General features: G+C 42.7%; 1 protein-coding gene across 5 annotated transcripts in view; it reads left to right on the top strand.

The window, feature by feature from the left end:
* LOC111868839 (agrin) overlaps positions 1-27,514 on the top strand; it is a 922,237-nt gene that overhangs the window by 293,764 nt on the left and 600,959 nt on the right. For all 5 annotated transcript variants that reach the window (XM_033753190.1, XM_033753193.1, XM_033753191.1 and 2 more), the window contains exon 3: positions 5,566-5,601. In XM_033753190.1, coding sequence (XP_033609081.1) covers positions 5,566-5,601 — 36 coding nt within the window. The remainder of the gene's footprint in view (positions 1-5,565; positions 5,602-27,514) is intronic.

The following is a 27,514-nucleotide window of genomic DNA, read 5'->3' as shown; positions in this document are numbered from 1 at the left end:
GTTTTGGTGATCTATAAGACGGGATTTGGATTGGTAATTGGATTTATTGATCATATCTTTTAAAGTGCGTTCGGAAAGTAGCTGTGCACTTAGGCTACGGTACGGTGTAGCTCGGTGGTAATGCGGTTGGTTGCCAGTATCGATGTTGCCGTCCACAGAAAACACGTCCATTGCCTAGCAATATACGTCTAGTGTTTTCGTGTGTTGTTTTGGGCTTTATCTAGCAATGAGCTCTTTAACCAGAACTGGTCTACGTGAGAAGAGGTGTGTCGAGCCGTTGTCTAGCAATGGGTCTATGCATCACAATATGAAAGCCAGTGAAATGCGAGATATCGTGTGCGAGATTTGAAGTTCACGCTACAGTGAGTGTAATTACCGTGGACGTATGGGATGTGAATGTCTGTACTATGGTCGATAGAGTTCAGCTTCTCGTATGAAATGTAGCGTTCATGAAGACGACGACGGCGTCGGTGGCGGCGTCTCAGTATGCTGATGCACGTGAATCGAGGTAGGATAACTAAACAAACCTTAGAGAAATATTCCGGTCAGCAAACTTGAGACCTTGGATATTCCCCTATGAACTATCAGGGTATCCCTTCACGATAATGCACGCACTCCACGTCCACATACGCACACTGAAACATGTACACTGCGTTAACGTAACTACGTTCGAATAACTCAGGAGAGGGAAGAAGCTCTCCCATGCAGAAACTCGGATGTCAGAGCCATAGAACAGAGAAGGAATAAATGTTAAAAGAAGAGAAGAGTACTTAAATGTATTGAGTATATTCAGGCTGATGTATGTGCTGGCACACGTCACATAACTGTCACTTCCTTCTGTTCGCATCTGAGCGCACAAGAGGAGTTCAGTGCCCACCGGCATAAGCTGCGGCCCCAGCACACGAAATATGCTTCAGGCACAAAGGCCCAGGTCATATAGAAACATGGGGCACCTCCCCACGCATAATAATACAAATTATATAAATTATATAATAATAACATTAACATTTCTTTCCAACTATTCATTTGGAGATACACAATATAACTGACGTACCACAAAGAAAACTTTATTTAAAGTTGAAATTATCTAAGCAATACGAACGAATATCAATGAATTTTCTAGAATATGAAGTCAACATTTCAATTAAGCGGAATTCCCTTATCCTTGCTTACGTATTATAAGGTTTTACATTAAGTAAGTGTATATTTGGCCTCTCCCCCACCAAGCCAGGGGCCTGAACCAGTTGGCCCTGCTGCTCCCCTTCTATATGGACCTGGTTTCGGACGAAATACACCCCTACTTGAACATTGATATTAAACTCTGCAGGTTAACTCGATATCTGTATAGTAACGACTGTTCTCTCCTATGTTGTTTCGATATATAGAGGAGCCCAAAATCTGTTGTAAATAAAATTGTTATATCGAAATACTCTCTGATCAGAGAGGATGGTACAGCTTTAATGAAAACATTTGTATTCAGGAGTCCTTAGTTCGTTTCTCGATTAAGCGCATCCATTGTTTTGAATGAGGTATGTAGTAGATTTCGTCAGTTACACTAAACAAATGTCGATATTGTACCTCGATTAGGGCACGACCGTTTCCTTCCTAATCCTTCCCAATCATTTTCATTAGTCGTCTTGTTAGTAGACACTGCCAGCGCCGTAAAGTTACATAATCTTTTAATATTTGCGCATAATCGGTAGGCCAGTATTCGCCATCAGGTCCTCGCGTGTTCTCTATGTGAATTCGCCATCAAGTCCTCGCTGCTTCTCTATGTGAACGCAGCGCGAGAGCAGTCTAACAAACAGCGTTCGCCATCAGGTCCTCGCGTGTTCTCTATGTGAATTCGCCATCAAGTCCTCGCTGCTTCTCTATGTGAACGCAGCGCGAGAGCAGTCTAACAAACAGCGTTCGCCATCAGGTCCTCGCGTGTTCTCTATGTGAATTCGCCATCAGCTTCTCGCGGCTTCTCTATGTGAACGGAGCTCGAGGGCAGTCTAACTAACAGCGTTCGCCATCAGCTCCTCACGGCTTCTCTATGTGAACGGATCGCGAGGGCAGTCTAACTAACATGGCTTCTCTGCAAGTCTGTCCGTAACGAACAAATGCAGTGTACAAATTAATTTGAGGATGTGTGGGGCTGATGGGAGGCATTTTTGAAAAATATTTGCATAAACGTTTTGAATGTGGCGGAGAGAAATTAAAAATAGACGGGAAAATAAAAGGAACGAGAAAAAAAGCCGGAGAATGGATGGAAGGAGGTAAAGCTGCGAAAGATAAAACAAGAGGTGAAGAGATTTTTGAATTAATTTTCAAGAGATATTTTACTAGTAGTTGTAATTTAGTGTGAAATTTGCTACTTTGCTCTCCATAGAAAAGGATTTGAGCTTATGAAGCTTAAAACTCATCTAAAGAGCAATGAAAAATGAAGTTTCCATCTCGCAAAAAATACACAGCAACCGGTTAATGGTATTTAAGTTGATTGTTTTTAGAATAATACTATACTCTTAAATACAGTTTGTCGGAAAAATGTAGAGTTTTTCTGTGTCATAGTGGATAATACATATAATGGCCACTGTATTTAAAATATTTACGAGAAATGGCCATCGTAAATGCTTCCCAGAACTTATCTCCTTCCTGCAGGCGGCACTGGGGAACACAGCGATCGTCTTGTTATGTCAACAAAGCCGCCGGCCATCCGGAACCATAACTGCGTTTGTCATGCACGGATACCACAAAGCAGTCATTTTGTTTCTCTGTTAATACCTGGTGACCAGTCGTCTGTACACCAGAGATTTGATGCTGTCCGATTTCAGGTAATTTCCATCCCAACTAACTGCACTTATCAGTGACTCCTAACAAGTTCTGCTGCTCTAGTTTTGAGCGGCATTGGTTACTTTTAGCTATATGAGTATCAGGATCCTTCTACACGTCAAATATAAGGTTCTCGTGACAGTAGATAGGAAGATTAGTTTCTTGTGGAATATGACGTCATGTAGCCTGGTAGATCATTACAAAGGTTTTGGAGGAACCTGCTGTCTCGATTGTCAGGGTAGGAAGCAGGTTTCTTCGAAACGTTCATATCAATATACCACACTATACGGCCTCAACCAAGAAGAGAGTCAACTTCATATTTCACGCGCTTTCATTGAACAAATACTAATTCCTCTTACTCTCGTTCGATATCTGCCACCACGCCATTGCTATTAATAATGATGATTATAACGAATGTGATAACACTGATAATGATGATGGTGATAACAATAGACCCAAATACTGGACATCATGGTCGAGTGGCTAACACCCATGTTCCGCATTTTGAAGATCCCGAGGTTAAATCTCCAGTCTGAGGTTTTCATGGCTTTGTTCGGGTCCCTCAACCAAGTTTGTCATAAGCATTCAATGCTCTTAAGAGCGTCGTCACATTAACCGTGTGATAACTCAATCGAGTCATTATTTATTTACGTGCTTACTCAGCAGCCCAGAAGTCAGTTATCCTAGTAAGCACGAAGAAATAAGGAAACAGAACTGTCACATACAAACAAACGAAAGATAAATAAGGCAACTTACGTCATTTAGCAAATAATAAAAATACAGTCAATGCAGCCGTTATGCAGTGAGTATATTGTGACGTGTATACTCATTGGTAGGCAATGACTCTTTATAAACACATCATCGCGAATCTTACGAGTGCAACAATACGTCCACTGCTAGGTAACGGACCAGTAAATATACGAGGGTTGAAACTTTAATAGGGGCAAATATTTATCTACAACTGATACAAAATAGATGCATGTTTCGAAGCTTTCCTGTCCTTCAGTGTAGTCAGGAGCATTGTGTACAACCCGTTGCCAGCGATGTGGAAGTCGTAGGATACCTTTAGCAGCGCCGGTTTTGTTGATAGTTCGAATGGAGCGGTCTGCTGCCTGAAGAATCTCTGGAACAGTTCTAAAACGAATGCCACGAAGTAGTTCCTTCATCTTAGGAATCAAGTCGAAGTCACAAGGGCTTAAGTCCGGGGAGTATGGTGGATGGTACAGCACTTCCCAGCCCCATCGATCGAACAAATCAGCCACAGCTTGCGCTGCATGCGGCCGAGCATTGTCCTGCAAAATGATGGGTGGGTTCTGCAGAAAGTGTCGCTGCCTCTTTCTCAAACTTGGTCGCAGGTTGTGTTCCAAAAATGAACAGTAATACTGTGCACTGACCGTCTGCTGTCGGGGAACCCTAAGCGTTAGGATAACACCATCACAGTCGTACACGAGAACCACCATAACTTTCAAATTGCTGGGTTCTGATGAACTTTTGATTTTAATGGTGGTTCCATCTTGCCACTCTTCTGTAAGGCAATGTAGATTCCCCGCAAGCCTCTTGAAGACCTTAATGAAGATCTTGCGCGATTTTTTGGCCAGAAAAGGGATCGCAGTCCTTGATTCTCCTCCGTATTCTCCAGATTTGGCTCCAGCAGATTTCTGGTTGTTCCCAAAAGTTAAGTTGCGATGAAAGGAGACCGTCACGACACCATCCAGGACATCCAAAGGGAATCTACCGCCGTTCTAAATGCCATTCCACAAAAGGAGTACAGTGACTGTTTTCGAAAACTTTTCAATCGATTCAAGCTATGTATTGATTCAGAAGGAGACTATTTTGAATAAAAAGAGTGAAATTTGGAAAGAAATCACGTCTTTTATTTTTAATGAACACAGTTCTAACAGTACCTGGACACACTGTGTATGTACATGTATTGTCCTTTCTCGCCACAAATGACATAACTACTGGAAATGTACTTACTTTATTTTCCTCGCATGTTAAAGCTAACTTCAATTTTTCTTGGAATTGTTATTAATTTATTGCTATTAGATAGACTGTCATATTTTGTATTTTGCTCTTTAATTATTTTTGTCTATTTCTGTGTACTTGTGCTAACTTTGTAATTGGCCACAGTGCTGTTAAGTTTGCACGTAAATAAACACGAACTGAATTGAATTATTGGTACTGTTTTGTCGTTCTTAGTGTCTTTTGCTCTTCTTTGTTGACTATGGGAAAAATGATGTTCTTCCAGTACGGTATTTCCTCAAGTGGCCTTGTGTTTTTGTCCTTATGCTTTTGTTTTTCAGTAATATAAATTGTTCTGTCTACACTGTGCTGTTTCTGTGATTGGCCTCGCAGCTGTTGACTCGGAACGTAAATAATATAAAATTGAATTAGATTATTATTACTACCGTTGTTTTTAACCATCACGTTTTAATGATTCATCACGTACTGCACAAATATTCTTGTTTTTAAATCTTTCAAGTCTCGCTTCGTTCATTTCGTCCTGTTCCCGTAATGCTGTCAGCTCATAATTTTGTTTAATATATTCTTTCATTTTACATGTTGCTCTCTGTAACTGCTTGCCTGTGATTGACGCCCTACCGCCGAGAAGCGCTGAAATGCATTGTTGCTTTTGTTACTACCAACACCACAACGGCAGTAGTATCCACCCCCTAGTCTCGTACCTAGGTTTGATTATGAAACAGATTGCCGCTCTAATGACATTAATGCTCTTAATTCTTATTGTTGCAGATATGACGTACAAGCCACGGCCTCCTATAATTGAAGGTAAGAAACTCTGCTCTGCATGTTCTGTCTGCTCGCTTCCGAGCAGAATTCTGTTTCTTAGCCAAGAGAAGACCGATACCAAATTTCGGAAATGTTATCAAAGAGGAGATGTGCTGAATATACAGAGTGTTCCGCAACACGATATCCATAGCTCAACTACGTGCTTTTGGGGTTATTTTGAGTCAAAAACTTTTAACTCGTGTCGGCCTGGCCCGCAGCGGTTTATCAAGAAAATGACAATGGGCATTCTATTGAATTTGTAATTTTTATATTATTTCTATTTAATTTAGGTTGCATTATTATTATTATTATTATTATTATTATTATTATTATTAATAGTGGTGGTGGTAAAGTTTAAGCTACACTCTAAATGAATGAAATTAATTTGCCTTAGTGTGTGTAAGACGTTGAAACTGTAGGGATACAATGCAGAAACAGATTATTTGTATATTTTACAGCCAATTGAATATTTAATAGAAGAAATTATTACATTAAAAAATATTGCATTCTATTTGTCTATTTACGGATCACTTGACAATGGTCCATGCGAATAATAGAGTTAATTAAACTATCGATGTTTGTATTGAATTTAATAGAGTTTATTAACATTTAATTTACTTCGTTGTTGTGTCGACGGCTCACTACCGCTAGAAGTATAAATATTGTCACGTGTTGGGTATGTCACGCGGCAAATAACTTCACCTGGGTCTCGGATCTAGCGAAACTTTATTGGACACGCCTTAGAATTGTTATCACTTCAACTGTATTCTACGGCGGCTATCTTCCAACCGTGTTGTATGGCGACTAGGTTCCAACTGTACTGTATGAAGGCTAGTTAGCTCTGTAGTCCTGTAACAAGTCAAAGTCAAAGTCACATTGCGACTAACGGTCAGTCAGTCAGTCAGTAATTCTTGGTGTCGAGCCTCATCTGGGGCTGTTCCACAGTTACGGTCTTGTTTTCGTGGGGCACCCTCTCTGACGAGAGGATGGATCTGTATTTTGTATATGCTGCTGGTCCTTGCCAGCGCAGTTTATTTTTTTGGGTCCGAGTCCCTTGGGATTCGTGACCGTATTTTACTGTCTCCGATTTAAGACTTCCTTTTTCGTCGCCTCCTACGACTCGAAGGGTCACGGTCCTGTAGCTCTGTAGCTCTCGGTTTATGTACGTGTTCTGCGGACCGGATACGAGACACCATTCGCCAAGGTTCGATCCCACGTGTTCTGCAATCCGTTGCTTCGGGAACGCTCTTTGTAGACAGGTAACGCATTGTAAGATCGCATTAAGTGGAGGAACTGTTTTGGAAGATATTGTGGACCTGTCGTCTGACAGATTACTGATGAATGAATGAACGTGTTTCATCTCATCCGTTGTTACTCAACGGCAATTCGTCGCTACGATTTGTCGCTGTGGGATCTCCACAATTTCCATTGTAGCCGTTGCGCCGTGATGGACGTAAGATAACTTCTCACAATATACTTTTATTTACTTATTCGTAGTGTATTCAGCGACGTTGCCTGTAATTTGGACTGTACAGTGTCGAAGTCTTGTTGATATTGAATAGTCAATTGGAGAAGATGTGTGAGAAACATGCCGTGGTCCAACTTGAGATGCGATCTCAGCGTTTGCCTTGAGATAGTGAGGAATTCTATTTAAATCTGTCAGAGTCGCCTGTGTCCAGCGCAAGAACGGAAACGGCGATCTCCAGAATACCAAGATAGATACGTTACCATTTGAGTCCACTTGCTTGGCCCAGTTGGAATATGAGGTATTTGTTTAGATGTAGGATAGGATAACATTAGATTTCTGCATGTGGCTTGTTGAATGTTTAATGATATTTATCAACTACACAAGATTGTTAACGTCAAATGATTTTTAAAGAGGATTAAATTTGAAGAATGCTGTCTTCTGGTATGTGGCGCCGTGTAGATCTTATGTAAACTGATGTTTCGGAAGAACATATCGCCCCCATTTTCAGGGTGCTGCAGCCACCTGCTCACGCCGGTTTCTCGCTCGCGGATTTTTCCACCCTGAAGATGGATGCTATAAGTTCATCCGAAACGTCGGTTCGCATAAGATCTATACAGCGCCACATCACAAAGACGACAATATTCATAGTCGCGAACCATGAAAACATCAAATATTACATAGGATCAAATTTGTCCCTTTGCTTAGCTAAGCTCGTCGCCATGAAGGCTTATTGAGGGAATACGTGAATATTTCCCGCATTCTTATCGTGTACTCCAGATGCAGGTTAGTGACCAGCTTCACGTCCAGTCCGCATGACACAGTTACGCATTATGGGTCGTGTAGCTGGGCCCAGGCCTGGTGTGGCTTCTGTGGAGAAAGGAAGTACATCTGACTCAGATCGGGCGCCCAGCCCCTAGTGTAGTCTCTGTTACTAGAGAAACGATACATCCGTTACAGAACTAATCATTGAGGGCTTACGCAACCCACGTTAATGACCACTGTGGGAAATAATTTTGAAACATCGACATATTTGATTCCGTTGCTGGAGAAGCAAAATAATTACATTTCCATACCCCAACCTGACAGTTCGTCATGCATGTGATGCAGCTTGCCATTCTGTGTAATGAGCATCATGTTTCGGGCGCTGAAAACTGGTCATCATTAGTGAGGGAAATTTGATTATGCTTCATAAAGAAAGCAGGTACAATATCCCTTGCAACAAATTCGTGTAGCCCCTGGCATATCGAGAGGTTGACATTCCTCCTTCAAATTTGTCCCAGACGCTTCCCATCCTAAAGACGTGTTTTCGTGGTTTTTATTGACTCACTTCCTTAAGACATTTTTTTTCCCTTGGCACTAAGCCCCAGTGGGCCTAGGCCTACCTCCATGAACTTCTCCGTTCACTTTGGTTTTTCTAGATCTTACATATTCGGTAGGATTCCTTGGGCGGGTGATCGGCTCGTCGCAAGGCCTCTGCCTGTACACAAACAGAGAAAAACGCACACACACAAACTAAACATCCATGCTCTGAGTGGGATTCGAACCCACTATCCCGGTTGCCAAGCGAGCGAAGACAGTACATGCTTTAGACCGCTCGGCTACCGTGACCGGCCCTTAAGACATTACCTTAATATTTTTCCCTGGATGCAATCTTCGCTCACTGTAAAGTCTGATGTTATGCACCGCATGTACATGTAAAATGTTGTTAAAATAACGAAGACTCAGATATATTTACCCTCAAGGAGATATTTGTGTTCTTTGTAGGCTGTCAGTACATAGATTTGTTTATGGCTTATTTAACGACGCTGTCAGTAGCTCAAAGTACATGCCGTCGATTCAGTAGTTGATAGTGAATAAAGCAGTGTTTCGCAGTTAAGTTCGGACAAGGAAATTATTCGCGCTTGAAATATTTTGCTTACCTCTTAATAAAATTCTTGCACTTGAAGCTAAATCTACACCACAAAATAAGTAAGGATAATATAATAATGACATGTTAACGAGGCTGTCAGATGGCATATTGTTTCGCTGCGCATATTCAGAAGCAAAAGTCACGTCTTTGTATACAAAGAAATTAAGCGCAAATTCTAATATGCTACATATTTACAGTTTTCAGCTTGTGAATTGTTTCTTCTTCATATATCATTTTTATATTTGGCTTTATACGGGAAACTCGAATTCTCAAATCTGACACCACATTTCATCTGATTCTGTATGTTGCTTGAGCTGCTGCGCGATTCTACAATCCAGTTTCTCACAAGTATTTGCCGGGAATAGGGGATCAGGTGGAAAGAATTCACTTCTTTTTAAAGCTTTCTCCTCGGAGGAAAAAACATGATTTCGTATATTAACTTCTATTGACAGTGGCATTCTTAATATAAAATACTTCAAAAATGAAAATTCTTGTAAATTCATTATTTTTTATATTATACTTTATTATTATTATTATTAAATTTTCTTCCTGACATTTTATTTTCAATTCGCGGTTCTCCGGGGTTCCGCGGAACACCATTTGGGAAACAAAAGAATGAAGAATCCAAAAGCATGTGCAAGGAAGTTCTCGTGACCTAATTTAAGTTAGTGCTCCAGAATTTTCTTGGGGAGAACAAAGAATGACACGAAACACCTCATTCAAGGTTGCCAGTGACCAAGCCGAGTTTCGAATTAGGCGCGTTCATATTTAAACCAGATATGTTTCGCTTGAAAAGGCTGTTCGGTAGTACATGCGGATATGAACAGGTGACACACTCTGACGTCACTGTAATATTTAGCTGTTTCCCCACAAGCGTATCCACTTTTCACGGGACCCGCGAGGCTCTCACCTCTCCGTATGTAGCGGGCGAGCGTCGTATTCCGGAGGCTCTAGGCTCGAATCTCTGGCAGGAGATATCAGAATAATACCTGAAGTTAGGCCATGATCACTTCTTTGTTCACTAATTATCTTACAATGCTGAGCTACTAGGAGCGTCGTTAAATGAGCTTTAAGTAAATGTGGCTGGGATTTGCAGTTCTCATGGCGATGAGTATGAAGATTAATGCTGTCTTCTTGGGCGTGACGCTTCTTAGTCTAGTAGAACGTCACAGTGTCTCCGAGGTCCCTGCTGTCTGCCTTGTCGACGGAGAGGAGTAAGCCGCGCGGGAATGGGAGGTAAAAGATATAGGGACAGGAGATTACACTTGGTGTGTTTGCCCCTCCCCACCTCAAATTTTGCACCAGCGTTCCCCCGTTCGCCCAAGTTGTACTCCTTTCCTCCTTTCCCTCTTACTGTACGTTAACTTTCCTTCTTGTCTGTCTCTTCCTCTGAAGATTGAGGCGGCAGGTTTCTCGAATCATTGGTAACTTTGTACCGGGCTCAAAGGAACGAAAGATTAAGAGAAGAGGTAAAGTTCTGGATTAGTATTTAGGTCTTGCTTGGTTCGAATCTCAATCGGTACATCAGCTATCATGACTTGACTTCTTCGCTGTATACCTCAGTCCCTTAAGGCCAATGCCGTTATAGTAACATGATCAGGCCACTATGGCTTCGTTCGAAATCCGTTACACTTCATCGTTTATCATGCTGCCGTTTGACGTTATAGACTCATTATCTATAGTGTCTTATTTTTATTCTTATTGGGATGAGACTGAGTCCACTTGGTACTGTGGCCACTACTGGCCTATAGCCCCAACATGATAGCTGATGGTGATTATGGAGCAACTGGTGGAATGAAGATTGGCAAGGGAAACCGAAGTACTCGGAGAAAACCTACCCCAGCGCCACTTTGTCCACCACAGATCCCACATGACCAGACCCGGACTCGAACCCGGTCAGCCTCTGTGGGAAACCAGCGACTAATCCCGTGAGCTGCCAACCCACAGTGTGGCTACACGCCGGAAGGCGATAATCTCCGTAGTTGAGACGTTTTTGACTACACATGAAACGCTTTTGACGGTGATCCCGTGGGTTTTGTTGGAACCGTGGACAGTGTGTCACGCGCTGTACCTGTTGCTGTGGTGTTTGGGGCTTCACAACAAACGCAGGTATGTAACAAGCTGGGTGTTTGTGTGTGTGTGCTGGGAGACAGAGACGGAACTCCCGGGAAACAACGCGCAATGCATTTTAAGTGGTCTCGAGCCCCCATGGGGGTTGTAAAAAGCTCTATATAATACTCTGGTTATTCCCATAACGGAGAAACAGCACATCCTACAAACAATGCGGGGACTGTCAGGCGGGTGCAGTAGCGGACTATGTCTCCAGTCTCTCTTCTTGCGGGCACTGCCTTCATCACCCGCAGGTTTCAACCCTTTAGTGGATGGTGGTTACTTACATGTACCACTTGCTTTAGCTTTCAGTAATTTTGTTCCCAGAAGATAAATATATTTTTTTCGTGATTCTAGGGGCATGCGGTAGCGTAGTTTGTTGAGGCACTATGCTACAAGCATGAAGGTCGTGGGTTCAAGTCTAGATGAATTCATTGGATTTTCTCAATTGACCTAATCCTTCCGGCCGCACTATGGCCCTGTGGTCAACTCAGCCTATAACAGAATTGAGTACCAGGAATATTTTTGGAATATTCTTGAGGGTAAGGGGCGGCCGGCGCGTAAGGCTGACAACCTTGCTTCCATCTGTAAGCCGAATGTCCAGAAAATGTGGGAACCTCAACATCTCACAACCCTATGGACCTTCACGGCCTGTTACAGGGATAGCTTTACTTTATTTTACTTTATTTTACTGTATTCTACTTTTTTCTTACCTATAATTCTGACAAGCCGGAATTATTCCCGTAAGCAGTCGGTTAGTTTTAACCGGGTCAAGAATGGAAACTTTTTAAAGGACACTTTTTCCTAAGATACACCTGGATGACCGTTAAAACGAGACCCCCTGCCTCCATGACTCCTAATTCTCCTCACTGACGATGGCGGCAGCAGGCCCTTCTGTAACAACCTACAAGACTCATTTCAAAACACAGTGAACGCTATAGTTACAGCTGTTGGAAAATGCAATGTCGAGTGATATGTATTCATATTATGTAGACAACCTCCAACTTTGCAAGGTTAAGGCTCATATTTGGTGGAGAATGGAATGAGCTTGCATTTTGATTTGCAAGCCGAACAAGAAGCACGTAATCAAGGAAGCATACAGAAGTGTTCAAACACAAGGTTAGTTGCTAAAATTATTCTCTCATTTTGGTTATCTGCTGACTTGAATTAGGATCTTGGTTGTTTACTTCGTGTGGGTGGGACCTGTTTTGCCGGCATATTGCAGGTACAAGCAAGTTCATATATAACTATAAATATACAACACTCAATTTATTATTATCTACCCTGCAGATGGAGACAGCGTATACATTCGAAAATTCGGCAACATTGCCCCAGTTTTACACTTACTATCCTTATTTTAAGCATGCTCATTTTCAGCAGCGAAGTGGATCTCACTAAACCCACTAAAAATTTAATTCCGTGGCTTCAGTCCGCAAGAGACCGAGCGACCTCCGCTTGTCGGCGAAGTTAGTGCCAACTTTAGCGGATAGAGGGTGTCGCGTGGTCAGCGCAACGAACCCCCACTGCCATTAATATCTATTTTCTAGACCGGAGATTAAACCCATTTAAGGCCGCGCCATAGCTCAAGCGGTTAGTCGCTGGCTTCCCACCGCGGTGGCCAGGGTTCGATCCCGGGTCTGGTCAAGTGGGATTTATGGTGGACAAAGTTTCGCTGGGGCGGGTTTTTTTCCGAGTACTTCGGTTTCCCCTGCCAATCTTCATTCCACCAAATTCTCCATCATAATCACCCGGGGCAGGCTACAATAGGCCAGTTAGTGGCCGCCGTGCCGAGTGGACCCAGTTGGACTACACCCCCCCCCCAAGAGAATTAAAAGTAACCACTAACGGAGATCATGATAGTGGTGTGTATATGGCTCATACAAGGGACTTAGTTACAGTGCGTCACCTTTCCTTCGTACCACATGGGAGCTGAATTCACTCTCACGCTACATCTGTCCGTAGTTTTCCTCACATTCAATGCCGAGGCGTGGTGTAAATGCGCGGATTGTACTGAATATTAAAAGGAAAACTTGCCTGCTGCGCATATTTACAGGGCTTGTTCTAAATGCATTTCCTCTTGGAGACGGGTAGGAGGGTTCCTGTCCGTTTGTACCCCATGTACAGTTTTCTTTCGATTTTAGAATTAATTGTCAAACAAGAATTAAACAAATATTTTATAATCTACTCTATGTTCCAGCCATTTTGGGATATCTAACACGATAATCAATACACAACATTCCACAGCAGGGCACTGGAAATTCAGACACATTGGAATGAGTTGCCAGTCATATGTGAGCTGAATTAATCAAGAGGGGACGGTCTTGCAGAAGATATAAAAGAATAATCATTAGATGGCCTTACAAGAATAAAATAATGAACTCATTATATGGAAGTCGCATACAGCCATCTGAGACAATTTTAATTTTCCCTTTTTTTAAATATTGTCTATGTTTTAATAATACAATACACAGTATGCCATAATCGCGCTAAAATGAGAACTATAGGAACTTAAATGAAGGACTTACGTGTTATTGATAGCGTAATAACATTACTGTGAGAACTAAAACAGATTCTTTAATATGTGTTATTCCTGAAACTTTCATGTGTGTATATATATACAGATATGAGAGAGTTTAAATGTGTGAACGATATGTCTATATAACTATATATATATATCTTGCCAAGGAAAGGAACCATATGCCGACCATGGAACTGGTACTTTTCTGGTGTCCTGATATAAACAAAAACTGGAAACGCATTGAGGTTACGCCCTTTCGCGTAGCTTCTGAAATCTTTAAACTTTTACTCGGCATTCTTGCTGCCTGAAAGTTCTCCATCCACTTCTGCAACAGCCGTGACCAATATCACTGCTGGTTCTCCTGAAGCATTAGAAATACACGTAAATACTGCTTGCACCATATATCTTGTTCTAATGTAACTTCCTCACTCTTTTACCAGCCAAAGACCAGGTCAGAGACCAAATTGAAAACCTAAAACCTAGGATGTGATAATGTGGTGCCTCTCGGAAACTCCTGTAGCTATTATAAGGAGCGGCGATAGGCGAGTATGGATCAATAGTACAATGAAGATTACCAGGGGAAAAGCGAAGAGACTCGGAGCAATGCCTGCTGTAGTAAAACTTCCTTCACCTGGCACAAAATCAGCCAGGACTGAATTCGAGGCACCATTAAGCCGATCGATATGGCTGTGTGTGAGCCTACCGGGACCAACCCAGATGTGTTTCTTTGTGCCAAGATCTTTAAGTTGGGTCCTGTATAAATTGTATTATAAAATAGAAGTTTTCATTCAAACTTCTTTATCTTTGCTAGTAAAATCACTTTATCTTTTGCTTGCAGATATATTCCTTTCTCCGTGTTCTTCCATTATTACCTCCGAACAAAATCCTCACTGATGTGAGGGTAACAAGATCAATACACTTTTTTTTTTAATTCACATAGTGGGAGTGGAGTCCAGCTGGGTCCACTCGGCATGACGGCCACTGACTGGCCTATTGTACCTGCCCTGGATGATTATGATGGAGAATTTGGTGGAATGAAGATTGGCAGAGGAAACCGAAATATTCGGAGGAAACCTGCCCCAGCGCCATTTTGTCCACCACAAATCCCACTAGACCAGACCCGGGATTGAACCCGGGCTGCCGCGGTGGGAAGGCAGCGACTAACCGCTTGAACTATAGCGCGGCCAATACACCCTCTTAGTTACCATTGAATTTGTCCCTTGTGTCATATTTTATTGCTCTAATTTTGGGTATGCCTTTTTTTTCCTAATATTTCTAGTGGGGTGGGACTAAGTCCCTTGTACTGCGGCCACTTCTGGCCTATGATATCGGCCACAGATGATAGGTGAGGGTGATTGTGGAGCAATTGGTGGAATGAAGATTGGCAGGGGAAACCGAAGTACTCGGAGAAAACCTGCCCCAGCGCCATTTTGTCCACCACAAATCCCACTTGACCAGACCCGGGATTGACCCCGGGCTGCCGCGGTGGGAAGGCAGCGACTAACCGCTTGAGCTATGGCGCGGCCTTGGCTATGCCTTTGCAGAATGAGTACACTACACAAACTGTCTCTTAATATTATACACGTATACCACGTTTTGACACTAACACGCTTTTTATCCTCGACTCTTGGTCTCAGTCTATTGTACAGAAAGAAGCCTATGTGGAAATTACCCCGTATAGTCTCTTTTTCCCATAAAACTCTATTGCATAATTAACTGCTGGGTCTCTGATACGTTTGTCCAATCTGGCAAATCTGTAAGCACACGAAAATCTAGCTTGTATTTTGCTGAGTCAGTTCCTGAATTTTCATGTTATCACTTCGAAGTCTATTATTTGTTGTAATATTGAGACAACTAATTTCTGGACACAAAAGCACAATGCGTCGTGATTTCAAGAGACCATCCAATTAATGCTGCCTAGTCCGACGTTAATACGAATTAATATTAAAGCAGTTGGTAGGCCAGGATGTAGCAACTGCCTACCCAGGTTGTTGACTTTCCAAGCTGCAGAACTCAAGCTGCCATATACAGCTGCACGCTCTAGTTCTGTACTGGCAGTGCAATGTTATGAATTGTGAATTGGCGAGAAGTGACATGTGTGCTGCATCTGCTAGTGCCTACAGGGGCTAACGCAGTAGGATGGTGGGCCTTTCCCGCCAGAGGCACTCGTTTATTCAAGAATTATGGGCAACATTCTGAGAGACGATAGAGAACAGTCCTTTGATCCTGTAGTGATGAATTCTTCGCACGGAATAACGTTCCTTTCACTGTCGATTTCAAATTTTATGGTTGAGGGCTCAAAGTTTGAGAAAAGTATAGAACGGATATTAGATCGAAAAGTACTCGTGTGACTGTAAAAGACATTGTAAATTAGGATTCGTACTTAAAACCAAAACTTTACCGCGATAGATAATGTTTTCACATATTTGGGAGTGTGCGTGACTTAGAGACGGGGTTTGGAATGATGACGGGATTTATTGCGCATTTATTCAAATTGTTACTGCACTTCACAAACCACTCTATGACACATCACGAGTATGTCACACACTGCCGTCTCCAAAGACTCCCTGAATTCTTCTGACAACACCTAACTCTTAGCTTCGAACTGTCCTGCTTATAACATCTCAGCACGAACCACATAGAAAACATCATTTGTTAACAATTAATGTATTGCTACAGAAGTGTGTTTACCACGGTTGCATAGAAATGGTAGTTATTCTATTGTTGCTTGCGTGTACGTTTCCGCAGGAACCTGTTTACGCCGTTGCCTAACAGTGAACTATTCCATGTTTCAGGCCTTTATATCACAATAATTATGGTATTTATATCAACACGGCATTCTTTCCAGCAGGTGGAATTGCTATCTAGGATAAAACTTTTCGGCCACATGCGTACTGTCTTCAGGCGCGGGTTTGGTTACAAATACGAGTATTCTATCATGGGGATACATTTTCCATACAAACCGAATGGTTGAGGCACTGGTCTGCATCCACCTGCTCAAGCTGGTTCCGCGCTCGCGGATTTTTTGTATCCAGAAGATAGAGGCGATACGTTCCTCTGAAACGTCTATTTACACAATATCTACACGGCGTCACATCCCAGAAGACGGCATTCTTATTTCATCGATTACTTCTTAAGTACTCATAGAGGCCGAATAGGTGTGTCTATAGGTTTATATTCGACAGATACTGAATACTAATCTCGCCCGAGTTATCGACTCTGTTGAACGAGTCATTGTGGGTTTTCCCAGTCCTTCCAGGCAAGCGCCGGTGCAGTGCCTCCTTCAGTCCATTTCATCTTATCACTGGGTGCGATATGATCTCAGTAAAGAAACCGTCGTTCAAATTACCCTCAAAATTCCTAAACAGACTTAGGGCCTAGTTCATTACGGTTTGGATGTATTTATTAATCTTTCGGAAATGCGTCTATTCTGACAGCAAATTCAATGCTTTTCCTGTGCTGTAAATATTCTCCTGATGATGAATTATTATAAATTCGAAATATGTTGGGTGATACATACGAAGAATCGTAAAATAGCCTCCTTCAGTTACACATATCAATGTGTACATTTTTGTCTTGTCAGATGTTAAGAACAGTTGCTACTTAAAGGGAGGCAGTGTTCGGTACATCTCTACCTAAGAGCATGCACGTTGGGTAAGTAGATAATTCTTCCACTTCGATGCTATGGATTGTGTTCTGTGCCCGCAGCGGTATAGGAAATTTCGCTTACGTCACTTCTCTGCTCACCGCTGCGTCACCCCCTGGATGCAGTGTAGCGTGGTGGAGCAGAACTAACCCTCTTGCAGAGGGTTTCACAATATGCCACTACTAGAGACTACCATTAGCTGTGGTAAAGTATGTAGGCATTGTAGAGGGATTTGAGATACAAGAGCACTACTGATTTTGTCTACAAGCTCTGTGGTCACGAGGTCGGAGCCGGGAAACTGCACCTGGAACATCACGCTTCTGCAGGAGGATGGGATGTTCTGCCTCCGGTACATTGAAACTGTGATGTTACTGACAGTGGCACAGCTGTTCGTCGAGATCTCTTCTCGCCTCTCATAACCACTCCATGGCGGGTCTTCACGTTGCGAATCGTGAGGACGCCCACCATATATGGAGCGTATCTGCGAGTGTATTGAATAAGCAGCTGTGCGGGCAGAAGACAGATGGTACTCCTCCAGTTTTGAGGTTCGGCGTGGGGCTAATAATTCCTCACGTTGAAAAAGCAGTTTATTGCAAAACATTGTACAGGTAATTTGTCTTGGGCAGGTTCTTTGAAACGAATTAAATGAAGGATTTGGCACGTGGAGTGAAAACAGTCTCTGCATGGCAGGTTCACTTACAGCTCTTGCAAGATAATTATCAAAATATAAGTTAGATTTAGTGGAAAGACAGGAGGGCAGATGAGACAGGAGTGGCAATGGCCGGTGGGAGTTTTTACTTTTTCTTTTATATGAAACTGGGAATGAGAATTATTAATTAGGGGTACGATTTCTCGAATAATTTTTAGAGTTAAGGTTGTTGAGTCTCGTAATGATAGGATGTCATGTTATACTAAGATGTTTCTGGTGTTCTTTCGTTGTTCTGACTGTTTATGCACCAGCAGGCGATGAAATTAATGATGGGAAAGATTTCTTCTGTGAGGAACTTGAACGAGTATTCCATAAATTCCTTAACACTCACTCACTCACTCACGGAGCTGAGCCTTTCTTTGATAAGCCGCCAAATTTGCAGCTACTCAAAAACTTCCCAGACTTTTATGGAACCAGAAGGTTCATTACCGTGTTCACAAGAACCCTCTATTAGTCCTTATCCAGAGCCAGATAAACTCAATGTATACCAGCCCGTCCTATCTCTCTAAGATCCATTTAATATTATCCACCCACCCACCTACTTCTTGGTCTTCCTACTGGTCTCTTTCCTTCTTGTTTTCCCACCAATATCTTATACGCATTCCCCTTAAGCACAACATATAGATCTTATTAGAATATTTCAATATTGAAGTAGATAGAGAATATATTTTCAAACCGAAAATTGCGAAAGAGAGCTTACCTGAAACTGGTAACGGTAGTGGCATTATAGTGGCAAACTTTGCCAAATACAAAATGATAATAAATAAATCAGTCCTGATATTCAGTCTCGAGAAACTACACTGGGCGGAAAGTTGAAGAACAGCATAAGGTTAAAATCCCAGACTGGTCGCAGCCCTGGTAAACTCAGATGTAGATGTGGACGTCAGTAGAAGTTGGGAAGTGAAGCCAGACGGAGCGATCTTATTACGAGTTGACGCACCGTGAACCTTGATTCGACGGAGGATGTTCCAGATTCTGATATCAAAGGGAACTAGCCAAAGTTCGATGCTTACAGAATAAGAATCAAATGGAAAGGGGATAATCTGAATAATATCAGACGTGAAACAGATATTTCAGGAACAAGAAGAGAACATTTGTTAAGGGGACAATTGTGAGTTTGCAACGAACAGTGGGAACACAATTATTGGACAAGAAAGCCCACTTCTGGGATGTGGCGCTCTGTAGATATTGTTTTAACCAACGTTTCGCTGCTTTCTTCATAGTTACCGCCCTGAACACCTCAAATCTTATAAAATTATTAAAGAATTACACAGCGGTAAAAATGAGTTTAATGTGGATTACAAATCTAGAACAAACTTGGTAAAGGGTGAGAGCTGGGAACTGCTTTTATTCTCCCACAACAATTTGAATATATGGGAGAACTGTTTCTCTCAGTTACCGAATGCGAAAATGTTGAGATGTTTCCAAAGTTGCTACTGCGTACTCCCCATGCACACCTCCCAATTCACGTTCATCAACATTAATCACACAATTATTTTCTTAGTACTCAATTCGACGCGATAGCGTAGTTCGTTGAGGCACTATGCTACAAGCCGGAAGGTCGCGGGATAGAATCCCGATGAGGTGGATTTTCTTCAATTGACCTAATCCTTCCAGTCATAATATGGCCCTGGGGTCGACTCAGCATCTAACAGAAAAGAATACCAGGAATATTCATGGGGATAAAGGGCGGTCGGCGCGTAAGACTGACAACCTAACCGCGATCTGTGAGCCAATTGTCTAGATAATGTGGGTGCCTCAACGTCTCATGAACCTATGGGCCTCCACAGCCGGTTAAGGGGATACATTTACTTTTTACGCAATTCGAAAACGATTAAAAATTCCGCACATCTGCTGTCAAACAAATACTGCTCACCATCTTATTACCTTGACTGGCATACTGTCTTCCTCAGAAGGATGAGTGGGCGATGGAACCTGCTTTCTCTTTCCTTCCTTGCACACTAAATTTAACCTTCGCTCCCTCTCTCTCTTACTAGGTATTACAAGGTATTTATGTACAACTCGTGGCACTGCGAACTTCTGATATGTTAAGAATATTCTTTGCTTTTTAGTACTCTCAGCAATTTTTCAAATTCAAGTACTTGCAATATTAATTAACCATTCTCTGAAGTGGATATAAAGCATATTTATGTGGATCAGTATTTATGCTTGTATGTAGCACCAGCCTGGCCACAGTAAGATTGTATAAACATATAAATGCGAAACCCCTATGTATGAGTTTATGAATACTTGTTCAGTTTAGTGTATGTAACACGCCAGGATGACCAATCTATTGATTTTGTTGCGTCAAGAAGTCAGTTGTTGCATGTTCGCTTGCCATTAACTTTTCAAAGGTGCGGTGTGATTATGGAACCTTACAGAGGCGTCGTTTATAAGCACCAGTTAGACACAGAGGTTGCTCGTCATGTTAATAAAGCCGAAGACATGTGCAACGAACGCAGCCCACACTACTCCGTGGCTGCACTTTATTCGGTACCTCACCACTTCAGCTCAGCTCTCGGCCTGCAGCAGTCGCTGCCTAACATTGCAAACTAATTTGGATTTGAAGTCTCAGTCTTCTTTAATATTGTCCAGATGAGTCAGAAGAACCGGGATAGCTCAGTCGGTATAGTGATCGGCTATGTGCTGGANGCTGGACCGCCGGGATAAGATCCCGCAAGGGGGGGGGGAGATTTTTCTTTTCTCCACAACGTCCTGACGTGCTCTTGGACCCATCCAGCCTTTATGCAGTGGGAACAGGGGACCCTTTCCCCGAGGATAAAGCGGCCAGGGCGTGAATCTCACCACTCATCTCCATCTAGTGTCCAACGCAAGAATGGTGGAGCTATACCTCTACCACCCCATATGTCTCCGGTGCATAATGCTTAATTAATTAAGCACAGAGACAACTTTACTTTTACCTTTATCTAGATCAGTCATTCTAAGAGTATTTCATCTTCCATCCCAACGGTCATTAAATGAAAATATGATCCAGACTTTTCAAACTTATTTTATTAATCATTAATGGAAGTGAACGAAGGCGTTGGTAGGTGGGCAATATTAAAATGGATCTCAGAGAGATAGGATAGGATGGTATGCTATGGATTGGATTGATCTGACTCAGGATAGGGACTGACGGAGGGCTCTTGAGAACACGGTAATGAACCATCGGTTTCCATAAAATCCTGGGAAGTTCTTGAATGGCTACACAATTGACAGCTTATCAAGAAGGGCTCTTCCATGAGTGACTGAGTGATTACTAGAAGTTCTGATGAAGTTGAACAGTGACGTATAAGATTTGAGGTTTTCACGGCTGTGATTATGAAGAATCCCGTCTTCTGGGATATGGCGCCGTGTAGATATAGTGTAAACCGGCGTTTCGGAGGAACGTATCGTATATATAGCTGTGTGTTTAGTGACTTAGTCTACAACAACCTGCTCATGNTTTTGGAAAGAGACTATCCAGGAAAAGTGATAATGTGGTAGTTTTTCCATTTGCTTTCCACATCGCAGTACAACAGCCGTTCAAACCACTCTGGTCACGCCTGTTGCTATACGAACTTGAACCATCTCGAGCATTATTTACTCTGTGCTTCAAGTCGCTGCTGATGACGCTGCTTCCGGCATCAGTTTTTGGTGTCTCTCTTCGTCTGATGCCTACCCTTTGACCTGTCCAGCAAGGGAGGCCCTGCCAGTAGCTACGCTACCGCTGGTATAGCTCTCAGGGTCATTGGCATACTCAAACCCCCTCACCACGATTAGGTGGAGCCACCAACGAGGGGGTTTTTGACATTATCAGTGTAATTATATGAGCAGTGTACTATTAGCAGGAAGGCGGGTACCGTGCAGCGTTAACGTGAAGCTTCTGTTTCCATTGCAGGAAAGTTTTGTGTCACTGAGTTTACTGCGACAGAATTGGTTATTACTTTCTAGTCCTCACTTCCCACACAACCGACCGTGAAGTCCCACAGGTACCCCCCCCCTCCACCGCCCTTCCAGCTAGAAAAACGGTGATCTGTGTTTCCATCGTCTGTTAAAGTAGCAACAAGCACCGAAAGCATTTGAAGTTTGTGAGTTCCGAGGGTTCTACCGCAATGAATATTAAGATTACTGTCATTTAGTACGTGGTTCAGTATAGTCTGATAGAAAGACGGAGGCTCTGTTTTGCGTTCTTTCGAAACGTCCATTCAGTTTAAACGAGATAAATGACGTCACATCCTAGAGTGCAGATATCTTCATAACCACCCCCGAGAAAGCCTAATAAAGTCTTGTTTGCATAACGTCATCCGCTAATTTTCCACGTTTCCCTAAACACTTTCAGAGATGGTGCTGAAATTCGTTGAACATTTTCGGTCCCGATATTCATATTCTTACATAAGAAAGCTTGGTTTCCACAAAGTCACATACTTTTCAGTGTAACCGGTCCTGTATGATCTTTTCGCTTAGTGGGGGTGGGAGTCCAACTGGGTCCACTCGGCACGGCGGCCATTGGTTGGCCTAGTGTAGCCTGCCTCGGGTGATTATGATGATGGAGAATTTGGTGGAATGAAGATTGGCAGGGGAAACCGAAGTACTGGGAGAAACCCCGCCCCATCGCCACTTTGTCCACCAAAATTCCTACTTGACTAGATTCGGGATCGAACCCGGGCCGCCGCGGTGGGAAGTCAGCGACTAACCACTTGAACTATGGCGCGGCCTTGTAGGATCTTTACGGATTTTGTTGAAATTCAACAAGGAGAGTTATTAACTTGCTACTCTGTTCTTGAACATAAGTGCGACTAGATACTCATATTCAGTAATAGTCAGCCGCAAATTAACGAGTTCCCTTAATGAATTTCAACAGAATCAACAAAGGACCATACAGGACTCGTCACACTACAAAGTAGAAGATTTTGTAGCGTAGTTGGCTGAGGCACTGTGTTACAATTTGGAAGGTCGCGGGTTCGATTACCGATGAGGCCATTAGATTTTTTAATATTACCTAATCCTTGCAGCCTTACTGTGTCCCTGGGGTCTACTCAGTGTCTAGCAGGAATGACTCACAAATCTTCCTGGTGGGTAAAGGGCGGCCGGCGCGTAAGACTGACCAATTGACGGCAAACTTTCAACACATTTTTTAGAAAATTTGGCAGTATCAGCATCTCACAACCCTGTGGACCTCCACGGCCTGTTACAGGGATAATTTAATTACCTTATTCTGGGGAAAAAGGTTTAAATTCTTAAGCACGCGGGTGTTAGTCTCTCAATGAGTATATATATAGCCTCTTCCTCCATGACCACTTTTTCCTTCATAGCATACATTTTCTTTTCCTTTCTCCTTTTCTTCTTTATTCCATTTCCATTCCTTTTAATCATTTCACTAATAGAGATTAGCTTCCGTTTCCTCTTCCTCCTCTCCGTGAAAATACCGTAGTTCAGACGAACTTCACTCAAAGCTTGCCGTTGTAGGAGAGGAGCTGTATAAATGTCGGCTGTGCTACGTAACTGTGTTATCGAAAGATGTCTCGAAGTCCATTTCAAGAGGTAAATATTTTTGGTACATCAAAAAGAAAAGGAATTTTAGGTGTCAACAGATGAAACTCTATTACAGTCAACAGAAAGGCCACAGACCTGCTTTACTCGTTGTTTTTGCATGTTAAAGTTGTGGCGGAACTCTAAATAAACCCACAGTTCAGACAAAAGGTCCAGAAATGGACATTTCATCTTTTATGCTGGCGTTTGCAAAATAGCTATGACCACAGTTATATTTTGGTAAATGTTCAAAACATTTCCTCGCGCAGACGACGGTCGAAATAGTAGCAATATTAATTTCAACGCTCTTCATACCCGACAGCAGACACCGAGTTAACTCTATAGCTAGGTAGCCTACCTTGCATTTCCACATGTCCGTGGTTCCCTGCTTTTTACCCTGCCATTCTTGCGTCACAACAAGACCGTACACAAACACATGCAGGCAGCCTGTTCTCCCCTGATTCCTCCTTGAATCCCGCATATTAACTTATAAGTTACACTGCTTGGAGATTGAGGCAGCCGGTAGCTTCAGATTTGGTAACGATCTTCCAGACTACATGGCGTCACATCCTATAACAGTGGTTCTCAACCTTTGTCAGACCGAGGCCCAGTAAATTCTTTTTTTTTTTATAAAATGAGGGCCCGGTATAATTGATGGCAAGACCCGCACCGGGCCGCGGCCCAGTGGTTGAGAAACACTGTCTTAGAATATAGTAATCACCGTATTTCATGTCATGAAGGCTGCAGCCTCGCTTATCATGAACTCCAGAGAGTTGACAGATATCAATTCTTTTTGGCACAAAATTTACGTGAAGAACTTCTTCTGGGATGTAATGTCATGTACTTCGGAGGAATTTGTCGCCTCCACCTTCAGGGCGAAGAATAAGCTAAGGAAGAAAGAGAAGAAACAGGCGGCAAGGGAAAAAAATTAAACGTCATTATTATTTTCAGCGCCGTCATCACCAGTTCCGTCATAAGTTTATATTTTTATCGCTGTGTATCATCAGATCACCGAGCACCATTTTTTTCCCCGTGGCGCTACAGTCTCAATTTGGGACTAAGCCTACCTCCATGAAACTCTCCGTTTGACTTAGGTTTACTAGATCTTACACTTACGATAGGACTCCTTGGGCGAATGATGAGCTCGTCGCAAGGCCTCTACCTGTAGACAAACACAGAAAAACGCACACAAACATCCATGCCCTGAGTGGGATTCGAACCCACGATCTAGGTTTCCGAGCGAGCGAAGACAGTGCATGTCTTAAACCGCTCGGCTACCCTGACCGGCTCGCCGAGCACCATATTATAGGGTTACCACCTCTGCTTCGTTTCAGATGGTCTCTGGTTCAAATTTCTTACTGAAAGCCGGATACCCTCAATGAGGTTTCGTGATTTTTCTCAGTTTTTTGAGGCGGATGGCGGATTATGACCCTGCGAGATAGGGTGCGGTAACTTACACCTTACAAATGTTAATACTTGGTAATGCCTAGCCTGGGAACTAGGTAGGATCTTCCAGACGAACCGGGGACGTCAATTCTCTTCGCAGAGCACTAAAGTTGAGTAACCTACTTGCAGTTGGTGGAAGGTGGGGAGATCGTAGCCGCTAGAGCGACTAGCTACGGGCTGGACGACCGAGGGGTCGCGGTTCGAGTCCCGGTGGGGGCAAAATTTTTCTCTTCTCCACGTCGTCCAAACCGGATCTGGGCCCCACCCAGCCTCCTATCCAATGGGTATCGGGGGCTTTTCCCTGGAGGTTAAAGCTGCCGGGGCTTGAATTTGACCACTCACCTCCAACTAATACCGAGATCAAGAAAATATAGATCTATGCCTCCACTCCTCCATACACCTTCATTGTGTAGTGCTTAATTAGTCAAGCATAGGGACAACTTTACCTTTTTTACTTTTCACTTATAGTTGGTAAGGTATATTGGACTGAGCTGGCTGAAGGTGGTATCAGATCCTGGGTGTTGTTACGGCGACTTATTCCTAGTGCCAGTAAGAATATAACAAGAGTGCACATTTAGAGTTTTGTGTAGTTCGAAGATTACCTGACGATTCTAAGGAACATATTCCTTCCATCATAAGGGTCGATAATGAAGTCGAACAAAATGCCAGTAGAAGAGAGATGTAGACTGAGGGTTTTTACTTTGCTAATTCTTTTACCCTGAAGATAAATGTGATGTGTTCCTCCGAAACGTCATACTCTCTACATACTAGACCCTGTTCCAAACCAGAAAACCGCATTCATGATAGACACTGCTGTCAGAACATAAGGTGCTGCTTAGTAACGGCATTTGTAGAGGGCGAAATTTCATCAAGCGCAGAGGATTCTAATTGTGGGTGTTGTATATCCCCGTATTTACCCAGCACAGTTCCACTATAATTATACTAACATAATTGCAGTAATTTGTGACTATTCTCTAATTAAATTGCGTGACCTTTCATGAGGAAGTATCGAATGCTATTCACGTGTTGCGTTGCTTTCTGTGCACTTAGCTCTCGGGTGACAATCTACACAATCTCTTGAGAAACAAGAAGTGCTGGAAGAACTGCTACCTGTTTTCTTTAAAACAATTTATCCGTAAAGCATTGCAATTAATATCCACTCAGTTTTGTTTTATTGCTTACACCGTGTAGTCTGCGAGTATGATCAAGTAGAAGTGAACCCTACACTCTCAGAGCGGCTCGTTACAATTCCAGTAACCCAAATTAGAGGATGGCTTCTTGTAAGGCTGTCTGTCCGTCCCATTTCATACGTTTTCATTTCTCCTCAGTTCGGGCTTAGGGATCACCAAAGTGATTAAGTCCTTTTTAAATGGCAGTGTATTTCAGAAATTATGGACTCACGCTCACAAGAAATTCAACTTCCCTCTGAAGAGGTGTTTTATGTAATGAAATTAAATGCATCAACACTTTGAGCTGCGGCGTTCAATGGGCGCCGAAAAGAAACTCAAGAAACTCCCGACGTTTAGATACCGGTTAACTTTTGAAAGTCTGAAGTCCGTCTGTTATGGACCAGTGGAGAAGCCTGTTTGATTTCAACGTTGAATAATTTGTTCCTTAACTTCTTCCTTCATCCCTTTTCCTTCTTCATTGTGTCCCTTTTGTCGCTTATCCCGAACCCTTGGTTCCCCGCTACAACAGTGAATTAATTTAAACTCCAGGCCGCGCCATGGCTCAGGCTGTTAGTCGCCGGCTTCCCACCGCGGCGGCCCGGGACTGGGACAGGTTTTCTTCGAGCACTTCGGTTTCCCCTGCCAATTCTCATTCCACCGACTGCTCCACACTCATTATCTCTCATCCGGGGATGGTACAATAGACAAGTTAGTGGACGACGTACCAAGTGGACTCAGTCTTACCCCACCCAAAAGAACTAAGAGCGAAAGAAAAAGTTAAAACCTGATTGTGGAGGCGGAGGAGTTTCGAACACAGACGTTACTTGTGCAGATACGTGTGAAATAGCACGGAACGAGAGCGGCACAATATAGGCAGTCTGATAGCACATACGCATTCATAAACCGTCTTCTATTAAATAAATAAATAGGTAATTGTGTGGGTGGGTCGATAGGTGGATAGTTAGGTACTTAATCTGGTAGGTAGGTAGGTAGGTAGGTAGGTAGTGCAATCTGTGAACAGTGAAAATTTGTCATAGGGTAAGGTCGAAATTCGAGAGATGACTAAATCGCCTGGAGGTCCTATCCGTAACTACCAGTGACAATAGCTTCTGAGTAGAGATAATTGAAAGCTGAACTGTCAGCTTCATGTTTTTATATTTATGGATGTTTGGTGCTGGACTGTGAATACTGATCTCTCTCTGGGTGCAATCCGTGAACGAAATTTATTTAATTAAAGCTATATTATTCAGTTTGTCATTTGTTTAAGTATTATTATTATTATTATTATTATTATTAGAGGGGTTGGGTTTCCCCATTCACTTAGATCAGTTATTGGTCCATTCTTCGTCCCCCTTTAATTTCTACTGTCGCCATACCCTACCGGTACTGGTGCTTGCTATCAGCCCCGTTCAGCCAACGAGGTTGGCC

Source organism: Cryptotermes secundus, unplaced genomic scaffold (assembly GCF_002891405.2).
Source record: "Cryptotermes secundus unplaced genomic scaffold, Csec_1.0 scaffold310, whole genome shotgun sequence".
Lineage (NCBI taxonomy): Eukaryota > Metazoa > Arthropoda > Insecta > Blattodea > Kalotermitidae > Cryptotermes > Cryptotermes secundus.
This window is presented reverse-complemented; position numbering and strand designations above follow the sequence as displayed.